At 36.4% G+C, this 20,884-nt stretch overlaps 1 protein-coding gene across 6 annotated transcripts in view; it reads right to left on the bottom strand.

Moving 5' to 3' along the window:
- The window catches only part of plch1 (phospholipase C, eta 1), a 157,788-nt gene that overhangs the window by 21,811 nt on the left and 115,093 nt on the right, over positions 1–20,884 (bottom strand). For all 6 annotated transcript variants that reach the window (XM_087293307.1, XM_087293311.1, XM_087293310.1 and 3 more), the window contains 5 exons: positions 17,789–17,960; positions 12,017–12,124; positions 7,448–7,609; positions 3,764–3,826; positions 1,146–1,231 (listed from right to left, as the gene is read on the bottom strand). In XM_087293307.1, the coding sequence (XP_087149433.1) occupies positions 1,146–1,231; positions 3,764–3,826; positions 7,448–7,609; positions 12,017–12,124; positions 17,789–17,960 (591 nt within the window). The remainder of the gene's footprint in view (positions 1–1,145; positions 1,232–3,763; positions 3,827–7,447; positions 7,610–12,016; positions 12,125–17,788; positions 17,961–20,884) is intronic.

A 20,884-nucleotide genomic window follows, 5' to 3' on the forward strand; every position in this document is an offset into this window, starting at 1 on the left:
TTAAAACCTTTACATTTATTGTATCACTTAATGTATCTTAAACTATCCCACTTTTTACAGCAAAATATGTTTAAACATTGTTAGCAATATGACATGTTTACAAAGGATAGTATTACACTCAAGTGTTACATAATGGCTGCTAAAAAGAAGTTCAACATTCTTATTAAAGAAACATTTTGAGTTTTAATACAATTTTTACAATATTGCATGAATATAACCAGGACAATTCTTTCAAAAACTTCATCTTTAAGATGCTAAGTGTTTGCTCTTAGCTTATGTCACAAACTAATGAACATTTCTAATTCTTCGGATGCTCCAACGCTTACAATAAGAGGTTTGCAATACAGACAAAAGCTCAAATGTTACCATAAGCAATTTTAATTAGTCACCCCATTCTTACTGCATGTCTAGACTAGGAAATCGGGTAATTAAAAGATATAAGAAAACGTCCTTACAGCGTGACAGTTTTATTACAAATGACTTTCTCTTGGTCTTAATGTACCCATTAAGCATACAAATTATGCCAAATCCTCATAAAATACAAACATTCTATTGCTTGTTAGATTGTGTGTGTGAAGTTATGAATTTATATAGTAGTTTTCCCAAAACCAAGCTCTTTTTCACTTTCCATAGAAATATTTAATTTTTCTTGAGCACAATCACCATATTTGAATGATTGCTGAAAGATCCTGTGGCACTGAAAACTAGTAATGACAATTTGGCGTTACTTTAACCGTATTAATTAAAACTAATACATTTTGGCAACAGTCTTCCATGGGGCTTTTCTTTGGCTAAAAACATTGATCTTTTTAATTACAATCTCCATCATAAGTAGTGCTGGAATCTTTTTATTTGTATTTTTTCGAATTTTTTTGTATATCATTTGCTTACATGCACCTAATTATAAGTAAGATTTGTTAGTACCAAACATGCACAAATTTCTACCTCACTAGTTTATCAATGCCATCTAAGGAAAGAACATTTTAAAATAACATATTTTTATGTTAAATTAAAAAAAAAAAACATTTATGCAAAAATACTAAAATACATCACAAAAATCTGAATATTAAAATATGGTATATTGTTTATTTAAATGCTTACTTCTAAAATGACAAAACACAACAACTAAATATCCAGAGGCACACCTGTTGAACTGTCCACCTGATGGCTCTTGCTGGCTGTCATCTTCTGTTTCAACACTTTGACATTTAAGCCTTGATTTAGAGTGCCTCTGTGGAAACACAGAGAAAGAGAGAAAGAGAGAGTGAGAGAAAGAAAGAGCGCAAGCTAAATAAATAGATGGAATATTTACTCCTTTACTTTGGATGAGAGGTAATGAAATTCCTCCTACACAAAACAGGAAAACTGAAAAGCACAAGCCTGTTTTTAAAGGGCATACTAAACATAATGACGTGTGTGTGTGTGTGTGTGTGTGTGTGTGTGTGTGTGTGAGTGTGTGTAGCAAGGATTAATTCTTACCATGTGTCAATATTGTCCAAATCATTTTACTTTTTAGGGCCATGAGGCCCACAAATAATCACTACAGTATTATAAATTACAGGCTTCAGGCTCATCAGTAACAAAAGAGGAACCTTTGAGACACCGTGAGCTCACATATACAGACAAATGTTAAGAGTGGGAGGAAATATGTGTACACGAAAGACAAGCCTGCCTACCTCCTATAGGACTGACAGACAAGATCAATGCAAGCTACAGGAGATGAGAAAACTTTGACAATCCACACAAACATTTCAATCAATCAATCAATCAATCAATCAATCAATCAATCAATCAATCAATCAATCAATCAGTAAGGACAAAAACAAATACTATGGAGGTCAATGGGTTTAGGTTTTATTGCAGAATTGTCGTTTTTGGGTGTTCTATCCCTTTGAGGGTCAAACATGAAAAAAAATAAGGTCAAGAATCTTGGTGTGATTCTGGAGTCTGATCTGAGTTTAAGCAGTCAAATCAAAGCAGTAAGTAAATCATCATCTCAAAAACACTGCAAGAATTAGATGCTTTGTTCCCAGTAAGAAACTTGATCAAGCTTTTATAACAGCAGTGTGGATTACTGTAATGCACTCATGCACCGGCCTTCCCAAAAAGGCAGTCAGATAGTTACAGCTCATCCAGAACGATGCCGCCAGGATTTTGACAAGAACCAGAAAATCTGAGCACATCACACTTGTCCTCAGGTCTTTACGCTGGCTCCAAGTTACATTCAGAATATAATTAAAGTATTAATACTTGTCTATAAATCACTAATTGGTCTAGGACCCCCATACAATACAGATATGCTGTGAACACAAACCTAACAGATCACTCATATCATTAGGATCAAGTAAATTAGAAATTCCAAAAGTTCACTCAAAGCAGGGTGAATCCATCTTCAGCTACTATGCCCCCTGCTGCTGGAATCAGCTTCCAGAGATCATCAGATGTGCTCCAACACTAGACACATTCAAATCGAGACTCTATCCCTCTATTACAGGGGTGGGCAGACTCAGTACTGGAGGGCCGGTGTCCTGCCCAGTTTAGCTCCAACTCTAATCAAACACACCTGCTTATAGATTTCTAGTGATCTTGAAGACACTGATTAGTTTGTTCAGGTGTGTTTGACTAGTGTTGGAACAAAACTCTGCAGGGACACCGGCCCTCAAGAATCAAGTTTGCCCATCCCTGTTCTATTATGTCTTTTTTTCTTTTTCATTTTAGTCTGCTTTTAATCATTTTAAATTATTTTAATCATTTTTATTTTCTTGTTTGTTTTATTCTTTTTTATGTAAAATACTTTGAATTATCATTGTGTATGAAATGTGCTTTATAAATTAACTTGCATTGCATAAAAAGCAGCAACCGCAATCCTTGTTTACTTTCTTCATTGATTTGCTACTGAGGTGTTGATATTTATCAATCCGATTCAATATACAATGTGGAGATGAACAAAATAGTTATTCTAATTCTAATTTCTTTCTTTCTTTCTTTCTTTCTTTCTTTCAAGCCTTCAAGTTTTCTTTTGAGCTTAGTTTTTTTTTCTTTTCAGAATAAATTTCCCTATAGTGTTAGGTGTAAGGGTAGAGATTAGGTTTAATTAACATATTTGGATGACTGACCCAGGAATGTGTTTAGGGGTGTATTCTCATCTTGTTTGGGTAAATTAAACTTAAGTTCATTTCCCCTTTTGGTGTATATCTTTTTGCCAAATGGGAATACAGCAATAGAACTCTGGCATGCACCAAACATGTTGACTTTATTGATTTGCTACTGAGGTGTTGATATTTATCAAACTGATTCAATATACAATGTGGAGATGAATGATGTGGTTTTATGTAAAGGATGAAATATGAGGATGTCACTACAGCCATTATTATCTGTGTACACAGGCAGGGGTGAGTGACTATCAGATATCAAGTGAATGTATGATTTCTGTTGTAACCTCATTAAATACATGCCTAAAATAAAGTGACTAAAAAGCATGTTTGCCTGCTGGCACTGCTCTGACATCAGTAACTGCCCTCAAATAACTGATCAAAATGACTCATGCATCTTCATGATCTGTTCCGCACTTCAATCTATCAATAGCGATTATTCTTCAAATCCTTCTGCCCCTGGGGATCGAAACCGGCACATTTACGTAACATTTGAGACTGTAGACACACACAAAAAGGACAGGAAATAGGATAGTCCTGATTCTGCAGTAGAGAGAAAAAAGAAAGAGAGAAAGTAAGAGAAAGACTGGAAAGGCTGTCTTTATCCTGACCTTGTGCTTGAGGTTGCTGATAAAGGAACGGCTCTGGGATTTCTTCATGCCGTCTTTGGAATTCTGCAAGACACATGCATGCAAAGACATTTATTGGGACTAAAGAGGGTAAATTGGTAAACCTTTATTTGAAGGGCATGTTCATGGGACTGTCATGAAACATTCATTATCATAACATGACACATGACAACTTTCACTCAGTTAGGTTATTTAAAAAAAAAAAAATTGACATAAACAAATACATTGCCAAGACAACATAAATCTGTCATAAACAAAATTGAGACCATTATAGTTGTGTCAATAATATTATAACAGCATCATTGATATCTTTCACGACCTCAACTACTGTGGTACAATTTGATTTTGTCATCAAAAAGTAATTACATGACATTAAATATTAATGACGCTCTTATAAAATAATTTGACAGATTATTTAATTTGGATCCACTGAAAGAAGTAATCAGAAAAGCCTTCATGACGAGCTCAGGACAATCAAATTTATGACAGATTTATAACTAGTTGGTTATGTCAAGCTGTTTTGACAAAGACAGGTTGAGAAGTATTTTTTTATGTCAGACCAACACACATCAGATCAGCTAAATGGGATGTAGCCTCTTACGACACTGATTACATTTTATAATTGTGGTGTAAAACTCCACCACTACACCAACTGACTACTGTCTGCCACAAAGGACATTATGACAAGCATTTTTTCTGATATTATATGAACGTCAAATGTAGTTGAGGAACCAACTACATCAGATCCAAAAAATAAAATATAGTAAGCTATTGTAAGCCATTGCCGTCCTTCCTAAATAACAAGGCAGAGAAACAAGGAGGAACAAACAGATAAACTAGTATCAAATGAATAAAATAAGTTCTAGTAAATTAAATAGAAACTACTATCTAACGATTAAGTACTAGTCAGTTACCATTTTCCTACATGCAAAAGAGCATTGAAAAAAAAGGATGAGCATTCTGGAATTACAGTAAATGATGTCTTATTTATCATTTTGAGATTTAACTCTTCTTTAGAAATGCAACCAATTCTACATCAAACAGCCGAATGTCAAACTATTCAAGGAAGTATTTTTGGCCATACAAGATCAGAGAAAGGTTTTCACATGCAGTGATGCTTTAAACTAATGCAACTTGAATCATCTCTAAACAGACTCTTAATTTAAGCATGCGATCAATCATTTATTTATTTTTTTCTTCTTATAAATATTATGCAGGAAAACCGGAGGGGAGAGAAAATCCCTCCGTGCATTACAAATGGCACATCAAAATGAAGTTTAGAAAGTGCAAAGTTTAATAATAGGCCAAGAAAAGAGGCAGAATGAATGTCAATTAAGTGATGCTCCATGTCTTTTTCTGGATCGCATATGTGATTAGGTTTGTACTGAATAGGTATTCTAATTCTAATTTCTTTTTTTCTTTCTTTTCTTTCTTTTGAGCTTAGTTTCTTTCTTTTCAGAAAAAATTTCACTATAGGGTTAGGTTTAAGGGTAAGGATTAGGTTTGAATAACATTTTTGGGTGACTGACCCAGGAATGTGTCTAGGGGTGTATTCTCACCTGTCTTGTAAATACACTCAAGTTCATTTCCCCTTTTGGTGTATATCTTTTGCCAACTGGGAATACAATAATTGAAATCTAGCATGCACCAAACAAACGAACCAAACGCCGAAGAGGTGCTATTAGCCCTCTTCCAAACAAATTCTTTCTGTTTAACACATATGTGGTTTTGGTTACAATTTGTTTTTCACTTGCAAAAAGGGCAGTTTGAAAGCAAAAAAAAAAAAAAAAAACTTTTATAAATTAGGAACCTTAAAGAGCCCCTATTATGGAGTTTTGAAAATAACCTTCCATGCACAGTGTAACACAGCTCTAAGAGAATAAAAAACATCCAGCTGAGGTTTAAATCTGACAGTGCATCTAGTTTAAAACAACTGATTCTCAAAAAAAAAGAGTCAATTCGGAGTTGTTTATATGATTCGATTTGGGTCCAAAGTATTTGCCTGCATGTATCGACGTTGACACGAAACAATATCAAATATGAGGTGCCAGATACGGTAAAATGTAAACACGTCCTTCCCTTTAAACACTAGCGGACTGCGAGTAAACATTTTAATGATTAATCCAATGGGCTAACCTACCCTGCAACTGGGAATTTTGTTAAAGGAAAAATCATCAAAGACTATTAGGGCGCACTCTCACTATTCACAGTTGCCTTGAACCGGGCCAAAGCACGCTTGGCCCCTCTCCCATCTCCCCCGACGGCCCGCACTCACATTACATTCGGGCCTGGGCACAATTATGTCAATGATGCTGCGCTGTTCAGTAAGCGCTCTTGCTCAGCACAGTGGAGATTTCTTTATTTATATTGTTTAAGTCGTTTAATTTCACCGAACAGATCAGCCACTTTTGACGCTAATAACGACCATAAAGTCCTCGTGCAGCAGGAATTAGGAGGTTTGCTGAAGGTGTGCAGCTGTCATGTGAGGGGTTTGCCTCTTTAATAAACTACGACAGTTTGCATTCACTGAACGGTTAGAATGATTAATAAATCCATATGAAACAGTCCCTTAAAAGTCACGACTCGCTTTCAGTTTCGGGCTTAGGCGTGTTTTGCACTCACACACAAGCATAACGCGCCAAAGCCCAAGTGAACCGTGCTCAAGCACACCTCTTCCAACTTGGCCAGGCACAGCCAAGTGAACCATGCCTGAGCCCGATTCAGAGCACTCACACTTCTCAAACGATCCGGGAAACGGGCCTGGGCACGGTTCGGATAGCATAGTGTGAGTAGGCTCTAAATGTATGGCACTTTGTCAGTACACAACTCATGGACCATTTTTTTCTTCCTCTAGTTCACAACTTGTGTGATTAAAATGGTTGCCTCCTAGTTTTCTCTAGCTTGCAAAATATGTATTTAATTGTGTTTTGTTACTTGTAATTGCTCCATGCAGCTTTTACTGTATCTGGTTAACTCTTTATAATCACATATCGTGTTGAAATTGTGCCACTTTCTTTACCACGTTAAATGCATTTCTGCTCATGATTCCTTGTTGTTTGTCACTGCTATAGCCACTATCAGCTGTTCTTACACACATGCAGCGGTCAATTTTTAAAATAGTTCAACTTTTGCTACTGTGTGGGTTAATACTGAATGTGTGTCTTTGTTATTACTTAGGGTTATGGTTAAAAGTAGAGCAAAATGCTGGTGTTTAACTGCATTGCTTTATTGCATTCCTGCATTGGGCTCACACATAAGCTCTGTACTCTGGCTACTAAATATTAATATTGATGGGCATTAGTTTCCTTCTCGCCCTAAACGCAGTCGACCAATTACAACAGACTAAGTCCAATCACCGCAGATTAGCATCATGCAAATGAAGCGTTTGGGAACAAATGAATCGCTGAACAAATCATATTTGAGTGATTGGGATAATTAGGTTTAAAAAATGCACATTCAGACAATGAAAGTGTTTGTTGACCTTCTATGCATGTCAACCTTTTATTGGTGGCCCCAAAAACAAAATATGACCTTTTTTAATGCATAATAGGGGCTCTTCAAAAATAGCACAACTGGGACAATTTAAGCACAATTCAAACACAGTTCATCATTATGAATAATGGAAGAGAAAGAAATTTAAAATCACAGATAGAGAGATCGTGTCACCTTGCGTAGGTTTCTTTGGAGGCCCTCGTGAGTGGCACGAAGCAGCGCACGGATAGAGAAACTGTCTGTGTCCTCTTTGTCCCCAATCTGAGACTCTTTCATCAATGAGTCTAGTTTCTTCCTGATGTGGGACTCCACTTGGTGCTGACTAGGCCCATTAGACTGAAAAGCAGGAATGTATTGTCAAAATCATTAAGCAACTCATTAAAACTCTACATACATTGCCTTAAATTGGTTAAAAAACTGTCCAATAAGACCACTTTCTAAATGCCTTAAGAAGTCAAATTGACAAAACAGGATGTCTATGAATCTGTGATGTTCTTCAAACATACACAAAGCAATAAGCCACATATTATATATATTTTTATAAAATAGAACAATAAAAGAATAATAAATGGCTCAAAATAGTATCAACCATCAAACCTTTTTTTTTTTTGTAAAAAATAAATCTCTGTCATAATTTTTTCTTTCTTGTTCAGAACCATTTTGAGTTTTCTAAAAAGCAATATATTTAAAAAATGTTGAATTATATTTTGTTGAATTGTGGAAGTCAGTGTGTGCCATCAATCTATCTAATCTAAAATCTATCCAAAAAGATTTACCGAAGAAAAAAAAACCCTATGGGGAATTTAAACCATATGAGAGAGTAATGGTGAGGTAATTTTCTTTATTTTTATTTTCTTTATTTTCTTTATTTATTTTTAATTCTTCTTCTTTTTTTATGGGGGGGGGGGGGGGGGGTTTAACTATACCTTTTAATTTTTTAATAAAGACAAAAACAACTGCTTAACTAGAAACAATCATTTGTTTTTAGTAAATTAATTGAACATTTATAACCTGGGAAAAGCTATAGGTGGACTAAAGTGCAATAAAAAGGTTTTGATAGCAGCACTACTGGATGGATCTCTTGGCAAATGGCTATGTTTTCACAAAAGACTTTCTGCTAGATTTTAGAGGTGTTTCCAAACAAACAAAAACATGCCAGGGGTTCAGCCTGTAATTGATTGGCTTTTAGAGATGAATAACAACAGCTCACTGAGTAAGAATGGGTGAGAATGCAGCCAGACAAAATACTGGCTCCAGCAAAAGGAGGAGATTTTCAGAAAAAGTGCAGAGACAGAGATGCCAAGAAGGTGATAACGTGATTAAAAGTGGCATAGCAGAACATGGAGAAAGTGATACCAATATAACAGCTTGCGTGTTGTTTGTTTTTTGTGTTTGTCTTTAAATCTAGATCTCATTACTTACTGCATTAAAGAAAGTGTTCACCTAAATGTTAAATGTTATTTACCTCTGTCATGTCATACAGGTTAGTTATTTTTTTTAGAAAAAAAAAAAAAAAAAAAAAAAACCAAACAAACAAAAAAGCATGAGAAATATAAAACTGCAGTCAGTAGCCCCTTTCACACATACATACCTTTGCAGAAAATAACAGGCAGTTTTCCAAAAAGGTCTGTATGTGTGAACAGGATCTTTTTGAAAATACCGGTAAATTCATTCCGGCTATTTTCGGGAAACAGAAGTTGTAACATTTTTGGTAATTTGCCGGAATGCTGTGCTGTGTGAACGCAGAAGGAAGATTGCTGGAAAGAGCGCATTCACGTCTAGAACGTGATGACATAAGATGTCTTCTTTAGCCAATCAGAACACTCAGACGCATTCACGTCCACGCGGTTTGTGAGAATAAAAGCCTGTTAATGTTTTCATAGACACATTTAGCTGCTAGATGTTAGTCAGTATTCTGGAAAATTTCCATAACATCCTCACCTGTGTAAATATTGCAATTTTGAATTTACCGGTAACGTCATACTTTAACACAGCTCATAAGAATTATCATTCCCAAGATCCACCGGCTACATACCCGCCCCTCAACCCTGCTATTGACCTTATTCTAAAATGCGGAAGTGCGCCTGTTTTCGCGATTGTCTTAGAACTTCCGTTTCAGTCGCCTATGGGAGAAATGACAAGGAATAATAAACGGCAAAAAACGTTCAAACTACTTGCTCTACAAACAAATGTTTGCATGACTATACAGACCAAGTAGAATAATATAACAAGGAAATATCAGTTTGCAACATCAAACAGCGAAACGAGCTGTTTTTAATGTCTAAAAATGAATGGAAGTGAATGAGACCGGAAGTCTCGTGCCAAAAAGATTCAAATGGCAGCGCCCGCTCGTCTGCGGAGAATAAGGTCAATAGGCCCTATCCTCGCTCTCCCTTTTCTCACTCCCGCACCCAGGCAACTACTTCGGCGTGTGCACACGCCGTCAGCCAAGTGCTAAGTCTAGTGAAAACAGGAATTACTTGTCGACTTCTGTCAATATTTTTAATATTTTTACTGAATTATGTTTGCACCCTTATCTAATTTTTCTGAATTTCTCATTTCAGGTCTGTCTAATGGATCCCAGCCCAGTATCACAGCACTCCCTTCCCATAACCTCACCCTCCCTCCACCAACGCTAAACCAGAAATCACAAGCTATTAATCGAGAAAGAGATCGACAGTAAATATATGATCAATCCTTTTTCTCGCTCCCCGTTTAAGTTAGCACATTCACATCAGCCCAACTGAAATGGGCATTAGAACGTTTCTAAAAACGTCCAATAACAGACCTTTCATCTCCTCATAATTCCACCTCTTTGAGCATTAATTATTACGCCTAACAAAGATGCTTTAAATTACCATGCCATAAACCAAGCATCTTTCTAATTAATTTAGTCGGCTGCAATGCTTGGCTCGCATGTCAACATTACCCCCGCCTTTAAGTTATTCTATTAAACCCCAATCTCTGACATCTCCTTCGATTTCTGGCATTAATCGGACATCACAATTCTACGTCGCAGTCTGTCAAACATTTTGACGCAAAAGTAACCCACATTTATGCTTCAGAAGCTATTTGAATTCTCGCCAATATACGGCGTTTGCATGTAGTTCATCTACTAGAAGATTTCCTTATATCTCTCCCCCTAATATCCCCTAGCCAAAACTTAGTGACAGGTTTTTCTAATATTGGCATTACCATTGTGGAAGAACCCAAGCACTTCTATAGAATTCTTAAGCATCAAATTGGATTCGCAGAATTACAAGCATCAATCCCTAAATAAATCCACTGAAATTTAGTTTCCTTCTAAATTCTTGAAGAAACAAGATTGCGCTAAGCACAAACCGCTGTCCATCTTAGGACATCCAAACTCACATGCGCATTATCCCGCAGGGATGCCTTTTCGTCACTTACCTCCTTCAACTCAAAGCATCAGTGCCCAGATTAGATGAGATTGTATCTCTATCCGATCTCGGCTGTAACAAACTCGGCCTGAACGGCACTAGAGGCGCTGCTCAGCGCAGAGACGGGGTGCGCACATGACAGGGAAAAGTAGGCTAATGCACAACGGACATGCAAATTCATATGTTATTTAAAATTAAACTATTCAATTCAGATTCTTATTCACTGTTGCAATAAAGCCGCTGTCCACTGCACTAATTAAGAGCGTTATCATTATCCTGCTTTAAGGCTGCTTCTCTATCGCATCATTTGGACTTTAGCCTAAAACAATTCATTATAACTGTTGTACATGTTCCTAGTTACATAAGGAAATTGCTGACTCTCTTTATCGCTTTTATTTCCAGAAACTGGTACCAGAAGCAGAGGCGCACCCGACCCCATCCCTCCTTTTGAGATGATATTACCATAATTGATGCATACACAATTTGCATCATAAATATATTTTAAAAAGTAACCTTAGAACATCTCAAAAGTTCCTCACTGCAAAACACATCCAAACATTCCATTCCCCACACAACACTTCATTTCCTGATTTTCCCTGCTTACAATCAGTCAATTCGTCACATACCTACATTCACACATAAGCCACAGCCATCTCATGGAAGCCCAGTGGACCCTCACCAGCAGATACTTTAATCCCAGCAGCCAAGGGCAGGGCCTAATCCAGGGAGAGGCCACGACCTAGCCACCTAACTTTCTCTCTTTCTTCTAGCTCTGAGTTGCACTCGGCTTTCTCTCCCTATTCACTGACCTAACTCCCGCAGGAGTTGGTCCCGAGCACTCGACCCCCGCAGGGGTCATCGCCCAACTACCACTCACCCTTCAGCTGGGGCCTTCACCCACCCTACCTCTTTACCGACTCCAGCTGGAGATGGCACTTACAGCTCTATCTCCTGCAGGAGTGCCCACGAGTTTCGACTCCCGCAGGAGTCCAAAAAAAAGGATTCTCTCCTGGGACAGCATGCCAAACTTGTTAACAGTTGTCAAAGGATATCTAAGTGTGAACTCTTGAAGTGAAGTTTCACAAACTAATTTCAAGAGGAGCACATGATATGATTGACTTCAGCTGGCCACCAATCTACGTTCATCAGTTAGGAGATTTATGCAGCATTTATGTTTATGTTGTTCAAAGTGTTGGATGATTCCTGTCTCACAGCTAATATCGTAAACAGACAGTTTTTGTGCTTTTCTGTGGCATCAGATTTACACTTGCATGTGACACCAAACAACCAATTGAGTAGCCTGCTATTTTAGCAGGCTCTTATATAACTTGATATCACTTACCGTGCTATTTTTTAGCTTAAAATCATCTTCAATCTCATCAGCACTGTCATCATCAGACACCTCACCCTCTTCAGCATCTGCCGACAGGTACGAAGGAAGGCGCTTCCCCTACAAAAAAAAAAAGAAGGAATAAATGCTTCCATTATGCTTGTCATTATATTGAGCAACTATTGAGCATTATATAGAGTTTCACCTCGGTTTAAACATCTTACAACCTGTCTGTGATAACACAGCACTTCACATATTGATGCTAGAATTAAATCTATACTAATGGCTTTTGGTCACATCCAAAACCACAAGCACAATGTAGTTACATTCTCTTTCTATGAAGACCGCAACATTAGAAACAATAAGGAGCAAGGATTTTAAAATAATGCATTACAATAACACATAACATTGAGTGATATTATAATAAGATCAATGACTTAAAAAAAAATGCAAACATAAAAAAATATATTTTAAAAGATTTCTAAAAACAGTCAGGAGAATGAGTGCCCCAGGTGGGAGCAAGCAAAAAATTCCCTAACTTACAAGCAATATATGAAAATCAGCTCCCAGTCATAGTTTTAAATTTAAAACGAGGTTTAAAAGATTATAATTGGAGTAAGAAGGTGTAGACATTGTAACCAGATATCTGATATACTCTGAAGCCAGCCCATGCATAACTTTATAGGTTAAAATAAGTACCTTTAAATCAATATGCGATCAAACAGGATGCCAGTGAAAGCACTGGAGTAATATGGCTATAGGATAGTGTATGAGTGAAGACACAAGCATGAGTTTAGTACATATTGAACCCTCTTAATCATGTTTGCAGGTAATCCCTTAAAAAGAAAATTGCAGTGATCAGGCCTAGATTTAATAAAGGCAGGAATAAGTCTTTTAGCATCTGGCATAGACAGTCTTAATCACGCAATATTCTGAAGATGATAAAAAGCATGTTTAGTAATATTTATCGAAAGTCAGCAGTGCAGCAAAGATCACACCCATGTTGCAAACATTTGTACAGGGAAAAGATTTGGCCCAAACATGACAGGAATGATAAAGGACAAAATATAGTAACATTAACAAGGTCAAAGTCAGGTAGTCAGATATACACTTACAGGCCACCATATTAGGTACACCTTACTAGTACCGGGTTGGACCCCCCTTTGCCTTAAGAACTTAATCCTTCATGACATATATTCAACAAAGTATTGGAAATATTCCTCAGAGATTTTGGTCCATATTGACATGATAGAATCACACAGTTGGTGCAGATTTGTTGGCTGCACATCCATGATGCGAATCTCCCATTCCACCACATTTTAAAGGTGCTCTATTGGATTGAGTTCTGGTGACTGTGGAGGCCATGTGAGTGCAGTAAACTCATTGTCATGTTCAAGCAACCAGACTGGGATGATTTGCACTTTATGACATGGCGTGTTATCCTGCCAGAAGTAGCCATCAGAAGATGGGTAAACTGTGGTTTTATGGAATGGACATGGTTAGCAATAATACTCAGGTAGGCTTTGGTGTTGATAAGATGCTTACTTGGAACTAATTGAACTAATGTGCCCAAAGTGTGCCAAGAAAATATCCCACACACCATTACACCACCACCAGCCTGAACCAGTGATACAAGGCAGGATGGATCCATGCTTTCATGTTGTTGACACCAAATTCTGAATCTACCATCCAAATGTTGTTGCAGAAATCGAGACCCATCAGACCAGGCAACGTTTTTCCAATCTTCTATTGTCCAGTTTTGGTGAGCCTGTGCGAAGCATAGCCTCAGTTTCCTGTTCTTAGCTGACAGGAGTGGCACCTTGTGTGGTCCTCTGCTGCTGTAGCCCATGCGTCTCAGGATTCGACGTTGTTGCGCATTCAAAAATGCTCCTCTGCATACCTTGTTTGTAACGGGTGGTTATTTGAGTTACTGTTGCCTTTCTATCAGATCGAACCAGTCTAGCCATTCTCCTCGGATCTCTGGTATCAACAAGGCATTTGTGTTCCCACAGAACTGTCGCTCACTGGATATTGTCTCTTTTTCGGACCATTCTCTGTAAACTCAAGAGATGGTTGTGTGTGAAAATTCCAAGATCAGCAGTTTCTGAAATACTCAGACCAGCCCGTCTGGCACCAACAACCATGCCACATTCAAAGTCACTTAAATCACCTTGCTTCCCCATTCTGATGCTCAATTCAAACTGCAGCAGATCATCCTGTCTACATGCCTAAATGCATTGAGTTGCTGCCATGTGATTGGCTGATTAAAAATTTGCATTAACGAGAGGTTGGACAGGTGTATCTACAGTAATAAGGTAGCTGGTGAGTGTATTTAAAATAAACAAGATTAACTGAGTAAATCTAGCAATGTTGTTGGGTCACTTTTTGACTTTCTTCCCTGCTAATAGGGTCAAATATAACAATGTGCAACTTATGTTTAAAGTGGGCAACACAGTGGTGCAGTGGATAGGACGTTTGCCTCACAGCAAGAGGGTCGCTGGTCCAAGCCTCAGCTGGGTCAGTTGGCATTTCTTTGTGGAGTTTACATGTTCTCCCTGTGTTCTTGTAGGTTTTCTCTGGGTGCTCCGTTTTCCCCCACAAGTCCAAAGACATGTGGTACAGGTGAATTGGGTATGCTAAAATTGACCGTAATGTGTGTGTGTGAATGAGTGATTATAGATGTTTCCCAGTGATGGATTGCGGGTGGAAGGGCATCTGCTGCAAAAAACATTCTAACTACAGCTCTAGAGGCAAATGTTTGTTGGAATGATGTGTTTGAAAAACACCAAATCAATGAACTATGTTTGTAATGACAGAACTTGCAATCTTAATTGGTTAACGATGGTTTTTAGAAATGCATCCCTGGTTAGGAGCAGAGACCACAGGCTGTCATTAAGGATAGTTATGACTTGAAGATAGTTATGTAAATATTGCCATACTAACAGTTGCCTGAATTTATTTATTTTAATTAAATACTATTTGTAGTCTATTAAATACTTGACCTTTACATCAATTTGACCATAAATAAATTTGACACTGCTAAACTGCAAACTGAATTTAATGCATATCTGCTATACCTGCAATATATATCTAAGCCTGAGGATAAACAGATTCTCAGACATTTCAGAGTATTGAAAGCCATTTAAGTGTGGTTACATTTAAAACTCCAAGCACAGACCCTCGTCTCCTCGTCGTCTGTCTCTCTCAAAGACATTTGTATGAGAGCTATTGGGAAATAAGAGTCGCAACAAGGACAAGACGGAGGAAAATCAATCCCACGCTTTTGACCTACAGAGTTTGCAGGAATACAAGATGAGTGCTCTCATCTGGTGGAGGAGGCTGACACTGTGACATGTTTAAGTGTGTGTGTGTAATCAAAGGGGACCCGTGTTCCAGTGTGGGGGGATTTGCTCAAGTGTGCTCCAATCACAAAGGGTCCCTGCTGGGTTTGAGAGTGTGCCGTCACTGTTTGCTCAAATGGGAGGGTCCTGTAGAGTAGCAGGCTGGCACTGCCATCTGTCTTAACCTGTTTTACTAATACCAAGCTCCTTGCTGGCACAGTGACGTCCGTATTTACACAGAGAAATAGTCTCTTCTCATCTCACTGACCACCTGTCATACCATTACACTCTTAAAGTAACAGTTTAGCCAAAATAAAAATTCGCTTATCATTTGCTATTCTCAAAAATGTCTAGAAGTTCCAAAAAGACCAAGAAATGGCATTCTTTATCTTCTGATGTCAATCAATAGCTTTGCATCAGGACTAATACCAAAATTTAAGTTGAAAATCAAAGTTTGTTTATGAGGCAAAAGAAAAAATATATATACTGAAGACAAAACAGGCATGAACATTACAAATGTGCAAAAGATGGTCAGCTACCTTAAAGCTATTACATTACTTCATAGTTTAAAAAAGATGTATTTTTGAAATCAAAATACCTTCTTTAATGATCCAGAAAGTTCTGAAATTTGAATGGCATGAGTATGATATGTGCAGAACCAAGCATTAATGAGTCTACCCTAACAGAATTGTATCAATACCTTCTATTCATACTTATTCTATAGGTCAAACTCAGTTCCTGGAGGGCCGCAGCTCTGCAGTTTAGTTCCAACCCTAATTAAATGTTGGAACTAAACTGTGCAGTGCTGCAGCCCTCCAGGAACTGAATTTAACAGCCCTGCTTTAGGTAATTGTGCCAATTAGCTTACTGGTTTTACATTAGATTAAATTTACATCAGTATCAATGACAAAATTGCATCTACTCTAAGAAGATCATTTAGCCTCATAATGGAAACAATGTATTGGTTTGATTTAATAGTATACAGTTGAAGTCTTATTATATATATATATATATATATATATATATATATATATATATATATATATATATATATATATATATTCATTTTCTTGTGGGCTTAGTCCCTTTATTAATCTGGGGTCGCCAGAGCGGAATGAACCGACAACTTATCCAGCACATTTTCACAAAACGGATGCCCTTCCAGCTGCAACCCATCTCTGGGAAACATCCACAATCACTCATTCATACACACTCATACACTATGGACAGTTTAGCCTACCCAATTCACGTGTACAGCATGTCTTTGGACTGTGGGGGAAACCAGAGCACCAAGAGGAAACCCACGCAAACGCAGGGAGAACATGCAAACTCCACACAGAAATGCCAACTGAGTCGAGGATCGAACCAGCGGCCTTCTTGCTTTGAGGCAACAGCACTACCTACTGCACCACTGCTTCGCACATACATATATATATATATATATATATATATATATATATATATATATATATATATATATATATATATATATACATATATATATATATATATATATATATATATATATATATATATATATATATATATATATATATATATATATATATATATATATATATATAGTTGAAGTCAGAATTATTAGCCCCCCTGAATTATTAGCGCCCCTGTTTATTTTTTTCCCCAATTTCTGTTTAATGGAGGGAAGATTGTTTCAGCACATTTCTAAGCATAATAGTTTTAAAAACCTATTTCTAATAACTGACTTATTTTATCTTTGCCATGATGACAGTAAATAATTATTGAATTACTTTATTTAGGTTGAAAGGAAATTACAAACATCTCCCATGTAAATTTGGGCATTTTACCTTCCTCTGTGAAATTATATGTTCAACAAGCAAGCGACCTTCTTGCTTTGAGGCAACAGCACTACCTACTGCGCCACTGCTTCGCACACACACACACACATATATATATATATAAAATATATTTCATATAATGCTTATTCCGAAATATTTTCCTTTACTATAAATCACTACAGTATTTTAATTGTGTAACACCTGGTTTTATTAGATTTTTTAGTTTTAACTGTTATATACTATAATTTGTTTCTGTTTAGTACAGCATAATATTTACAGTAAATAACTGACCTGAACTAATACGCCTCATATGTTTCATTGACAGATTTATTGATCACTAAGATATGATTGACTTGGATTTAAGTTGCTTTGATTTAAAAATGAAAATTGTTGCTAAATTGTATCTAAGCTACTTTTGCCATGCAGCTTTTAGCTTAGCTTACTACATTTGCCAGGGCATAGCTGTTAGTGTAGTTAAGCTACATTTTATGTAGAGTTGCTAATAGCTTAGCTCACTACATTTTTCAAGTAGCTTGCCCAACAATGATGTTTAAACATAAAAGAAAGATAAGTGAGGAAACTAAAGCTTGAACATGCTTACAAGGTGCCTTCAGTTCCTATCATACCTTCAAGAGTATCTTGCCCTTCAGCAAATTGGGGCTAGGGAGCTGCTTGGGGTCTTTGTTCAGGGCCTCCCCCACATCAAGCTTGTCTCCGAAGATCTCCTTGAGGTGCTGAGCGATCTTCTTCTGCTGCTGAATGCTGCAGTGATTCTCTATGGACAGGATCACAGGGAACCTGACGCAGCAGGAGACAGAAGAGAGAAAGACTGAGGGTGACAGGAATCACGAAGCAGGGAACAGCCAGAACAGTCAGCAGATGCTCCCTGCCTCCAGAGCTTCTCCACACATTAACCTTTCATCCATTTTTATTCATCTTGACTTATCTTTAGTGTCGTCTTCTATTTCTCTTCCCCCCCTTCCAGTCCATCTGAATGCCTGTCTGAATGTCTGACTGTGTCTCTCTTTTACTTTCTTCCCCTGCCATCTGATGTCTTGCTGGTCTGTTTACTTCGTATATGAAATGCCTACTCAAATTCTTGACAAAATCTAGATGTTCTAACGTTTCAAACAAGTGTGTTTCCAAAGACGTGTAAGAAAACAGCACACATTTCACAATGCAAAATCTTCCTCTTGAAAAATATTTTTGTTGAGTTCTTTTTAGTGCACTGATAAATCAAGAACAAAATAGTAACATTAGATAATATGCTTTAATATTTTGCCCCTATAAGCTTCTAATCATTTTAGAATTGATCATCTTTTCTTTTAATTGCTTTTTGTAACCCTTTACAGTGTAATTTAGTAACATTTAGTAAATGTTAGTGTAGTGAACTACACATCTGTTAATATTATAATAATGATAATATTTGATAAACGTATGTTGCTGTATTAATTAATACATTAGTTAAGATTAACAACATTCAGCATTACATAAACTTTATTAATGTTAACTTACTCTTATAAAAATGCATCACTTTAAATGAACAGCTTAATTAGTTAATGTTTACTTATACATACAATAAAATATTTGTTCATGGACTAGATCAGTGGTTCTCAAAGTGGGGGTCAGGACCCCTGGGGTTGCTTGATGATTTTTAAAAATATATGTTATTATTAGAATTATCATATTTTATCTATACTCACAGAAGATAAAAATAGTTCTTAACTTATAACATATTTAATATATACTTAATAATAAATTTTTTCAGAAAAAAACGTGCAAATAAAAATGCAATGACCAATGCATTTATTCAGCAATACAAAATATGTTACATAAACTAAACATATGTTAATGCTTGGTTAATAAGAACAAAGGTTATCAACACATTAAATACTGTTGGAATAGTGTAGACTTTACAATAAGGTTCCTATTTTCCTTAACAAATGATTCTTACTGATAAATAATGTTATAAGGTTACATTTAGGGATGTAGATCACAATTTAAAACTCCCTGATATTTAAAAAAAAAATCCCAGAAAGAAATAATTCAATGAATAATATTGCTGTGCTCTTTGAAAATGACATAAGGAGATTTACAAGCTATTCCTGAATGTCACGTCTGTCAGGGAACCAGGAGAACCCTCTAGGTTTAAAAAGCACTACATTTTGAGTGACATTCCACACACACACACAAAAACACAAACATTCCATGAAAAGAACAAGAGAATCAGAAAAAAATGGAAATGGAAAAATGAAAAGATACCCTGTAGGGGTGTAGTGATGGCAATGGTGGCTCTGCAGGTATCATGGAATATGGGAAGTGTAATTTGCATGCGATGTGCATGTGCTAAAAAGCTCATTTACCACATCATGGTGTGCCATTAGCTAAAACAGGTGGCTGTTTAATGATAAAACACCATTATAGAAACTGACAGGTAGCTTTCTAGGTGCATCAAGGCCCTAGTACAGAAAGATATCTTGTGTTATGTACTTATCCTCACTGTGAAAAACAAAACAATTTTCCACAACAAATTAAATATAATTTTATGTCATGCACCTCACTGGTTGCCTTATCTGGTAATTGTCAGATCAAGAAGAAAAAGAAAACGCAGGCGCTGCATGCCTGCTTTTTTTGATAGCAGTCAATCACACATGGTGTAAAACCAAAGAACATACATGAAATTTTTTAGTTGACATTATGAAACATTAAAATACCGTTTACGGTATAGTACTTTCATTTTTAAATAATTAATATAAAATGTTGTCAAATGGTCTCATCATCTTGATTATTAAATGTTTTATTTTTAATTAAATAAAACTACAAATAATTGCATTTTAATAACATTTAACATAACAAATAAACATTTTCTTATTTTCATATTATATTAAATGTTACATTTATACTACATTTAATCATTTTCTGACAATACAAGTTGATAATTTAATATGATAATTCCTATACTGTAAAACTCAATAAGTTAACTCAAACCATTTGAGGCAACTGATTGCAACAAAACATTTAAGCTAAAAAAAAATCATAATGAGTACCGTGAACTTAATTCATTTGAGTAAACGAAGAAATTTAGGCACAGTAAATCCCAATAAATGAAGAGAACTCAAACCAACTGAGTACTGTAAAATCCAATAAGTTAAGGCAACTCAAACCGTTTTGAGTTAAAAAAAATTCTATATGAGTACTGTAAAATTACTCTATTTAGGTTGAAAGGAAATTACAAACATCTCCCATGTAAATTTGGGCATTTTACCTTCCTCTGTGAAATTATATGTTCAACATTTAGGACAGTGCACTTTAATTTGATTGGCAGATGAATTCCATCATCAAGTCATGGTTTTACCAATTTAAGCAAGGATTCTGACACACCAACATGCAGCAGATGTTTTACAAAAGTTGCAAGTAAGAGAGAAACACGTCAAACTTATAAAATGTAAGGGCTCATGGAATCACCTTAAAGGTGAGGAATGGACCATCTCTGACAGCTTGTGACATCATCTGACACATTATCTGAGTACGTTTATATGGACACCAATACTCTGATTTTAAAATGATTAAGACACTACTCTGATCAGGAGTCTACCACGTTAAGAGTGATTTTTTAACATCTTAAAGGACCACAGACACAAACTGTGGAGAAAACATTTACAGGCTGGTGACAATAATGTTACTGATCTATGTGCTATAACATGTAGCTGGGAATCATGAAT

The sequence above is a fragment of the Danio rerio genome, chromosome 18 (assembly GCF_052040795.2).
Source record: "Danio rerio strain M-AB ecotype USA chromosome 18, GRCz13ab, whole genome shotgun sequence".
Lineage (NCBI taxonomy): Eukaryota > Metazoa > Chordata > Actinopteri > Cypriniformes > Danionidae > Danio > Danio rerio.